Source organism: Pseudopipra pipra, chromosome 2, assembly GCF_036250125.1.
Source record: "Pseudopipra pipra isolate bDixPip1 chromosome 2, bDixPip1.hap1, whole genome shotgun sequence".
Lineage (NCBI taxonomy): Eukaryota > Metazoa > Chordata > Aves > Passeriformes > Pipridae > Pseudopipra > Pseudopipra pipra.
The window spans coordinates 69,204,950-69,215,244 of record NC_087550.1 but is presented as its reverse complement, the minus strand read 5'-3'; the positions used below and the strand labels follow the sequence as shown (position 1 = coordinate 69,215,244).

General features: G+C 45.5%; 1 protein-coding gene across 16 annotated transcripts in view; it reads left to right on the top strand.

Moving 5' to 3' along the window:
- Nucleotides 1-1,304: 1,304 nt before the first annotated feature.
- Nucleotides 1,305-10,295, top strand: part of MYCBP2 (MYC binding protein 2) — a 178,923-nt gene continuing 169,932 nt past the window's right edge. For all 16 annotated transcript variants that reach the window (XM_064645933.1, XM_064645942.1, XM_064645939.1 and 13 more), the window contains exon 1: nucleotides 1,305-1,600. In XM_064645933.1, coding sequence (XP_064502003.1) covers nucleotides 1,320-1,600 — 281 coding nt within the window. In that variant the 5' untranslated portion in view covers nucleotides 1,305-1,319. The remainder of the gene's footprint in view (nucleotides 1,601-10,295) is intronic.

Genomic DNA, 10,295 nt, shown 5'->3' with positions numbered 1-10,295 from the left:
CTTGTGCTCTAAAAGCAGGTAAGTTGTCCTGGAGACAGTGAAGGCAACTTCAGGAAAATGTCACTCAATTTAGTGAACTCTGATTTAAGTAAGAGGGGATATTGCTCCTGAAACACATCCTGCCTAGGTAGCGTTACATAGCACAGACACAAGGTTTGGGGCATTGGTGCATAAGGGCTCAGCTGCTGCAGTTGGTCACACCAGGCTTCTTGCACCCAAGCCACGCCGCTGATGCTCCAATGCGGAGCTATAGGGTGATGGAATGCGGCTGCAAAGGCTGTCCTTGCTAACGCCGTCCCAACACAGCCAGACACCCCAATAAAATATGATGCACAGACACTCCCTCCAACTCCCAGAAAGAAGGTTGTAGCTATCTGGGGGTCGGCCTCTTCTTCCAGGCAACTAGCGACAGGACAAGACAACAGTGTTAAGTTGTGCCAGGGTTGGATGTTAGGAAGATGTTTAGGTTCGATGTTAGGAAGAAATTCTTCACAGAAGGGGTGATTAGATATTGGAATGGACCGCTCAGGTTGGTGATGGAGTCATCGTCCATGTACACGCGCCGGGAGAGATTGGACGTGGCACTGAGTGCCATGGTCTAGTTTACGTGGAGGTGTTCGATCATAGGTTGGACTCGATGATCTTTTCCAATCCAATGGATTCTGTGACACGTACTCGCAACAGGGCCCTGCAGGGCCCTGCAGCCCGACCCCGCGCGGCCGTGACACCGGGGGACCCCGCGGGCCCCGGGAGCAGCCCAGCGCCTCCGGGCCCGAGTAGACAGTGCTCCCACTATCCCGGCTTTCCCGGGGGCTGCGCGGGCGGGGCGGGGCGGCGCATGCGCCGTCAGCCTTGCTGCGCGCGGGTGGGAGGCGGTGCCGGGGCGGCCGTGCGCGGAGAGGGCGGCGGCAGCGCTGAGCACAAACTCCGGAGGGAAAGCGGCGCTGCCGGTCTCCGCCCCCCGCCTTCCACACACACCCCATAGCGGGAAGGGGGAAGCGAGCGGCCCGCTCCCCCCCGCCCCCCCCCCCGGTCCCGGCGGTGCACGGTCCTGCCCGGGGGCTCGGCGGCGGCGGGCGGTGCGCCCGTGGCGGAAGGCGAGCGGCGGGCAGCTGGGGCCTGGAGCCGTCGCTGCAGGAGGGGAAGAGCGGGGTGTTCCCGCGGCGCGGGTGGATGCGCAGCCCGGAGGGCGGCTCCTGCGGCGGCTCCTGCGGCCTCCCCATGGCTGTGCCCCGACGGTGAAGGCAGCGGGAGCCGCCTGTGTCCGCGCCGCGCCAGGAGGCGGCGCCGCCGCAAGCAGGGGGCGGGCGGGGAGGGGGATGAGCAGCGCCGCAGCCGCCGCCGCCTCTGCGGGAGCTGCCGCCGCCTGCGCCGGGGCCGAGCGGGGCTTCTCCTCCTCCTCCGGCGGCGCCGCTCCGGCCATGGGGCCCATGGGGCCCGAGGAGGGCTCGGCCGGCGGGCTGGGAGCCCTGCCCGCGCCGCCGCTGGGCTGCAGGAGCCGCTACCAGCTGCTGCTCTCCGGGAAGGCCCTGGCCGACAGATACCGGCGGATTTACACGGCGGCGCTGAGCGACAGGGAGCTGGGGAGCCACCCGGGCAGGTAACGCGCGCCGCGCTCCCCCCTGGCCCAGACGCGCAGCCCCGGCCGCCACCCCTCCCACCGCCGGCTGGGAGCGGCCCGGTGCGTGCACCTTCCTCCCTGCCGGCAGCCGCCCTCCTCAGCCTCCTCCCCGCCCCCGAGTCGGGCAGCGCGGGTGCTGCCGCTGCCATGTGGCCGCGGCCGCCGCGCCCCGGGGGACGGACGGAGGGGAAGGGGCGGTGATGTAACCCGGCGGCTGCCCAGGTGCCGCCCGGGCCCCGCCGCTCAGTTGGCCGGCGCTGCCGCGCAGATGGCGCTGCCGCCCCTTCTCCCGGGGCCCTCGGGGGGGGAATTACCTGTGCCCGCTGCCCTCCCCTCCCGCGGGGGCCGTGGCCTCCGTCCCGCCCCAGTGTGCGGCCCAGCTCCATCCGCCAAGGGGGATGGAGCGTGTGATGGAGCGTGTCCATGCAGAGATCCCGGGCGGACCTTGCTCCGGCCAGGCCTGTCGTGCCCCGGAACGGGCGGTCTCTCCAGACAGGCTGCGCAGGGCACCTGCGGATCCCGCTGCCAGGGTCGCCCGAGCGAGGGCCCTCGGCGCCTCCCCATGTGCTGTGGCCGTCTCTAGCTGCCCTGCCTTATTTTTTCTCCTCCTGTTTCGGTCATCTTCTCTGCCATCGCCGTGTAGGCGGCCTCCGTATCAGGAGCGAGGCAGCACCTTCCCAGGGAAGCCGGGAGGTTGGGGGATATGGTGCCGCCCCACCCAGCCCTCCCCCGGCGGATGGAGCCCCACGGGGCGCCCTTTCCCGGTGCTGCCGGCCGGCCCTGGGGCCGCAGCGGGTTCCTGTTGCTCCTCTGGCCGGGAATGCCGCGCCGCCCTGCCCTGCTTTGCCCCGAGGCGCGCACATGCCCGAATGTCAGGCGGGGCGGAGGTGCGGGTTGTGGCAGTGCGGGGCCGCGGGGGACAGGGGGGGAGAGGCGGCCGCCCTTAACCCGCAGCCTCCACCCCGGCCCAGGGGGACCCTCCCGGCCGCGGAGGCCAGGGCGGGGAGACCGGCCGGTGCCCGGTCTGGCGGTTCTGTGCGAGGAGCTCCCTCGTTGTGCCCGGGCGCTGCCCATTGTTTCCCTCCGGAGGTCGCTGAGGATGCGGGTGACACGAAACCGGCACCTTCCTGTGCTCTCAACCCCTGCTGGCCCAGAAGCTGTAATGTGGGTGGCCGGATCGCAAGGGGAGCTTGGAGCCACCGTTGTTTCAGTTTGCAAAGCAGGAGGAGGTTGGCTTGGGTGGCTTCTTCGGGTCTTCTTTTTTTTTCCCTGACTTGACAGCAGGGCTTATTTGTCTTCCCACCCCCACCTCTCGGAAAGGCTGTGTCTGGGAGTGAAATTAACATAAGAAACTGGAAGAATAACGTAATTTTCCCGGTTTGCTTATGGCAAATGCTGGAAACGTGGGCTGTTATTGGTATTTGAAATATTTACAATTACCGAGTTGTTTTCAGAGTGTATGATAAGGAAACTATAGTTCTTTCTTCCCTTTTGTAGGCCTGTGTTTTCTTACCCCATGTATTCCTCAGTCTGGTGCTGATGCTTTTTCCTTTAATCTTTTCTTCCTGCTTTTGAGCTTTGTATCATTTAAACCTGGGACTACAAGTCCTAAGTGTAAGGATACTCCTAAATGCAAGGAAATCAGCTTTGCAATTGCTCCACAGTGTTCAGATGCTTGTCTGAATTTTGTCTTAAAGGGTCTGTATTTTTTAAAGCTGTAGTTTTGAATTTGTCATGTGCCCTGGTTTTTTTGTTTCAAGATAATTCAACTGGTATCTCTTACAGTTGTAGAAAATGCTAGCTTTAAGTATATGTAAATTTTAATGTTTCTCTTAATTGCTGTTTTTGAGGTCAAAGCAAAGAAGCCAGGCTCCTTGTACAGAGCAGATAGGTTCTATTAAGCTATTGGCAAGTAAATGACAGATATTTAATACTGGTGAATACAGCCAATGTGCACTGTAGGACTTTCAAGAGGATGAATATTAATAATCATCTAGTTGCCCACTATCACTTGGTACTCACCTGCGATACCTTGTGTCAGACTGATGGCAGCCAAGGTACTGCTCATGATCTCCACCCTTTCTCCATATTGGTGTGAAAATATTGCAGTTTGAGAACTTCAGCCACCTGGTAGACTTAAACAGAAATGGTCAAAAATGCTTTTTTACAAAAATAGTGAAAATCCCAAACATTTCCTAAAGAGATGCCTTAAAGTTACTTGTGTATGCAGTCTAGTTGCTAGGGTAGATAACATTGCCAGATACATTAATTGGAGGTTAGGATAATACAGTTTATGACAGGAGTCTTAACTTGATTTTTATATATATGGAAAATCTGAAGCCCCTAATTGGTCAATAAGAGTGTTTGTGACTAGAAAAATATCTTGGAAGTAGCTTAAAAGAACCCCAAACAAATTGGCTTATGAACAGTAATAAAATGTCAGGAAGACTAATTTGAAGAGTGATAGTGCAACATATTTGCTATAGTTGATGCAGAATTTTTTTTGCTTCAAGTCTGCAAAATTGTACTCTGCACTTCATGGGCCATGACCAATGCTTGCCTCAGTGAATGTTTTTATTTCAAGACTAACTTTAATGTTTATGAAGGACTTGCAAGCAGTATGAAAATGCTTCTGTGTAGACAAGGAAATCAAACATTATGGAGATTATCTGAAAGTCACAAGTAAGATTAGTATCACATTTGGAAGGTGTTTGTGCTGGCTGTTGTCTGAAAGGATGAATGTCACGTGTTGAGTAGGATGCAGTAATTGGCTCTGAAAAAGAACTAGCAGTGCTTTGCATTTCCTCATGTGATACTGGCTCTGATGTTGTGAACGCTGGTCTCTGAAGGAGACCGTTCTGTTGGTGTGCTTGTTGTTCCTGCCACATTGACATAATATTTATATAGTCTCTTGCAGTAACAGATTAGAGACTCACTCTGGGTTAAAATTAACTTGGCAAAACTGGTTTGTTGTAATCCGGACTAATTCCCTGATCTGGCTCACCTTGTGATTGTGCTTGTGACAGCATGAGGTGAAGGGTTGCACAAAGACTTGTGTACTGAGAGGCTGGAGCAGAGAAACTTGTTTTTGTCACCAGTGCCAGCCTAATAATTTTTTGAAAGGAAACAGAAAAAAGTACCTAATTCTGCAATTTACCATACAACTGTCTTTGCTCAGATAACAATGCTAAGAATCTGTTACAGTACTGAGCAGTGGGAAATAGACTTGTCAATTCAAGATTGGTTTGGAAGAAAAATCTACTCTGTGCCTAGTTCATAGTCTCTGCTTTTTGGCCACTGAAGTATCTGAAAATAACTGGTGGCGTAATGTCTGATGTAGCTGTGAAAGTCTGTAAAAGACTAATAGGAAGTATAGGCCTCTTCAGAGGGCAAGTAAAAAATTCCTGTTGTTGGAATGTTGTCTCGTACGCTGGGTTTTGAGTGGACAAAACTGGAAGTCTGTACTGCTTTCCGTATCAAAGCTTTGTGTTTGAAAAGTAAGGTATTTCCGATTTTCACATTTTTGCTGTCTTTAAATATACAGTTTTTCTGTTGTATAATTTAATCCTAACAAACATCCCTATCTGTAATTGCTGCTATTATTGTGTGTGGATCTTGGGGTTTTCCCTGAACTGTTAGTGCCTTTACTCTTCTTTTACCTGGTAGTATGTACCACCAGAAGTATGAGTTGGACTCCATATGTTCTTTGAGACTTTTTGTCAAATACAGATAAGTGTATAAATTTGTAATGGCTTTAGTGTGTCCTGTTTTATAATGGAAATCCTCACTACATAATTTTGACTAGCTTGAAACTGGACTATTACAATGGCAATATAGTCTGAAGTGACAGTAAGTTCATACTCAATGTCAAAGTGACCATTACTTTGTTGCTAAAGTTGCCTCTCTTAACTTAGATCCTTCAGAGGAGAAAATCTTCTATTTATGTTATGGACCCTAATGTTGTAAAGTGGCCTGACTGAGATCAAAGAAAATTTCCATGATGACTGGAATGTCAGATTTCTGCTATTAAGCAGAAATTAGATGGCTGTTTTTCCCAGCCATTTTGGCTGAAGAAGAGCCAGCCAACTTTATTTCATTTTATATTGATTGTTTCAGCTGGATGATTGAAGAACACTTACAGTTGTAAATGATACATATTCTGGAAAAAAAGGATCATTAGGTTAGTCTTTAAGCTTTTCACAATTGACACAATGTCTGCCCTTATACCCTTGCTTATGCTCAGTAATGCAATGCTTATTTGGACTAAGGATCTCATATATATATATATATACACATATATGTATGTATATATACATATGTATACATACGTATGTATGTACATGTATACACACTTGAAAGTTTATTGGAAAAATGCTACTGAAACGTTTGCCCTGCCAAGATTAAAGAATTTGTGAAAACTTTGTTTAGTAAATTTAGATGTATGAGATTTGTGTTCATTTGATTGTTGGTTAATTTGATTGTTGAAAAGCCTTTATTTCTTCAGATCTAAAGCCTTTACAAAAGCTGTTAGCCATTTTTGGTTTGGGACTTGTTGCTCTTTTAAAATAGAACTATAATTGCAGAGGTTTGGAAGCATTCATTTGACTGAAAAAAATAAAGGTTCTATACATAAAGGTTCTGTACATAGTGAAGCGATAGCACTGTTTCTTGCAAAATACCGCACATTGTGTACTACATTTTCCTGTTCATTCCAGTGCAAAGGGTTTGCTCTGTAGGACCTTTCCAACTGAAATATTCTAACCCAGTCCAGTTTAATATGTTCTCCCCGTTTTTCAATTCTTAGGTTTTGTAAATGTCATTTTACAAAAACAAGTTTTGAGTCCTTATGTAAACTAAAACCTCTATTTAACTGGAAAATTAGCATGCTGTTGAGTCTTACATTAGGCTAACCTGCCTGTTAGAAAAGCTGATGAGAGTTGCTGTCTGCTTTTTAGCTGCAGTATAGCAGTTTTAATACTGTATCATGCTATTGGTTAATAGGGATTAGCAAATGACTAAAATTGTGTATTTTTACTTTCTTTTGTACCTTCTATTCTGTTGAGGGAAACAGTTTTACATAGGAGTTATTTTAAAAAACTCTAGTAGTCTCTCAGTCTAATGTGGTTTGTATTTGTGCAGTATTGGTGTAGAAAACATAATAGAAGCTGGAAAGAACCTAATAATACTATGTTGAGAGGCTTAAAATGTGCATTTTGTGTAAATATATGAAAAAATTGTAATAATATATACAACTAATTTGAAAAAAAAATTTAAAAAAAAAATGGGAATCCATGAGAATATTGAGGTTTTGTGAACTCCTTGAGGTGCATTTTGTTTTTACAACAATGGAGGCCGAAGCAACCTTAGAAGTCTAATGATGCTAAAAGACACTTTTGTCTTTTGCGGTCATCCATTCTTCTGCTTTTTCATTCATAAGGAAAGTGTGTAGTTTGGAAAGGAATTCGAGCATGTGATGAATCGTATTTTGTAATTTCCCCCCCCCCCCCCCCCCCCCCGTTATTTGTGTTGGGTTACAAAACAATACTATGTGGAACCTCTTGCTTTTCAGGTAGAAGTTCAATTATAGGCCAAACTTAAACTAACTGAACAGAAGTGATAAAAAGCGGTTAAGCTATTTCCTTTTTAAACTATGGGAGTGTGTCAAATAGCAGCAGCTACAGTGTTTGTACTGTGACATTCTAAATGTTCACCTGTGGAGACGTGACATGTTCTCCATATAATGGGTTTGTTACTGAATCATTTATATCGGGTACCTGACTATTTAACTGTAATATTTCCATCACTATTGGTTAAACCATTTTAGCGTTCAAATGGTAATTGTCTCAGAAAATGTCTTTTTTTAGTGAAGCAGATTTTTGGGATTTTTTTGGGGGATTTTTAGTTAGTGATTTGAAACCATCCGTGTGTATGTTCTGGGATTTTTTTTTCTTTTACTTTGTTGTTTTGTGGTGGTTTTTTCAGGGTTGTATTTTTTATTTTAAACTGAGAGGACATGCCAGTTAAAGTTTCAGTTACATTGTCTGCTCTGGACACTGATGGTCTGTTAGGTGGCAAATTTAAGCAGTTAAAACTAGGCTGGAGGGATTTAATAAGTACTATTCCTCAGGTAGCTATGTTAAATGTAGTAAATGCGTTTTTGCATGCTTAAAAACTTGATGTTGAATTTGTATTTCTGCTATGTTAGTTTTGGTTTTCCTCTCATATTATTGCCTGGCCAAAATATTTTGAAGATGTTTCTTTAGTAAATTCTTCTCCTGACACGTGACAACGTATGTTTTGCCAAACCCATGATTTAAAGACTATTTATGTCTTTCTGTAAAGCACATGTGACAGCACATGTGACATATCCATAACACAGTTTTTGGTACTGAAGTACTTAGTGCAAACTGTTTCCCTAAACCTTAGCTTACTTTGAAAACTTGATCCTTTGCAGCAGTACTCGAACACATGGTTGCATTTTTGTCTTTTCTTTCTTACCTTGTAAGCCATAAACACTGCTTTGTGCTGAGGTGCTGATTGGAATAGTACTCATATAAATAACTTAAGTTTTTATATTGTAAGTACATTTCACAGCAGATCCATCCCAGTGGTTTTTCACAGTGACTACCAATCACTGTGCCCCTCTAAAGGATGAATACTAGAAATTAGCACAGGAGAAGGGGCTCCTTGTGCTGTAAGTTAATGCATTAAGGCATATGGTATTGGTACATTTAGATTTAATGTTTCACATGTTTTGAAGCATATTAATATGCTAAATATGCTTTTTTCTTAGTAGTAAGTATGTCATACTAAATAGCATGTTATAGCTCACTGCCTCCCTTCAGACTGACAAATGTGTTGATGAACTTGATTAGGTTTTATTGTTATAACTGAACGGTAGTTCTTTCTTTGCATCTATGACTACTTTGGCCCGAGAATACTGTTATGATTTTTATTTTTTTGTTTTTAGTTTAATAAATCTAATGCCAGTTGTACACACTAGAAAATTGAGTTTCCTTTTCCCCTCAAAAAAATTGGAGAGTTGTGGTTAGATTAGTGCCATTCCTTATTTTAATTTTCTTCCCTTAACTTTCTGTGACTTGTGTTCCCAAGCATTATTGTCTCAGGTAATGAGTTTTGAACTGAGTTTTTTGAACTGTTGGGAAATACTTTATAGATCCTCTGAAAAGGTGTTACAGTTTAACCTCAGTGAGCAGCTGAGCACCACTCTATTGCTTGGTCGTTTCCACCTGCAGTGGGATGAGGGAGACAGTTGGAGATAAAAATGTGAAAACTCACGGGTTGAGATAAAGACACTTAAATAGCTAAAACAAAAGCTCCGTGCACAAGCAAAGCAAAACAAGGAATTAATTTGCTGCTTCCCATCAACAGGCCAATGTTCAGCCATCTCCAGGAAAGCAGGGCTTCATCATGCATAAAGGTGATTTGGGAAGGCCAGTGCCATAACTCTGAACATGTCATCCCCCCTGCTCCTTCTTCTCCCTGCTTTATATATTGCACATGATGTCATATGGTCTGGAATATTCCAGTTGGATTCACCTGTCCCGTCTATGTCCCCTCACAACTTCTTGTGCACCCCCAGCCTACTTGCTGGCAGGGCAGTGTGAGAAACTTAAAAGACCTTGATGCTGTGTAAGAACTGTTCAGCAACAGATAAAGCATAGGTGTGCTATCAATACTGTTTTCATCACAAATCCAAAATGGGCAAGCATGGTACAAGCTATTGACTTCATTATGGCCAAAGCCAGATAAGGTCAAAAAGTATGTCTGTTGTTTGCAGTTTAAATTAATCAAAACCATGGTACTTAGATTGTTTTGACCATGATCTCTGTCAGTCTAGAAAAATGTCTAGCTAAGAATTTTAACCTCAACAGGGTCAAACCCTGAACTCTTCATCTTACTTCTCCACTGTTCTTGTTGCAGTTGATAACACCACTCATATTATCTGTTGCTGAGCCTTTAAGCCAACAACTGCATCTGTATAGGTCTGCAGCCAGTCATTTACGTTACATTGAGATGAACTTGTTGTTAGATAAATGCCTTATTCTGTTTTTGTTTCAGCCTCTTCTTTCTTGTTATTTTGTTTCACCCTAAGTTATATGTAGTTGCTTGTGACTTTCATCTTACCTGGTTTTGCTTTTCCTTTCTTTCCCACTAGCCAGTGCGTGTCTTTCCAACAGATGTGCTCATACATCTTCATTATGCTTGTATGTTTTCAGAATAGTCACGTCGCTATTCCATTTCTCTGCAAACCAGTCAATTCTCTATCCCATTTTATGTCTAGGATATACTGTTATACAGGGTAGACCATTGACAGCTATAAACCAGTGAGTTGCTGCTTCTGCGATTCAGTGAAGACAATGTAGAATTTGTTTGGTTTACTTTCGATACTAATCAGTCACAGGATGCTATACTATCATTAACCACTGGTAACGTGCTTGTTCTTAATAAGTACAGATTTTTCTTGACTTCATCTAGGATATTTCCTAAATTAAAATTATGCTGATGTGATTCTATGTATGATAGCTTTGTATACACTTTGAGTTTGGTGATTGTATTTAGATAGGAAAGTGGCCAAAAGCACAGATCTTGTCACCTTTGCTGTGATTGAATGGCTTTTTTAATGTTTAAAAAAAAAAGAAAAAAAGAGTCC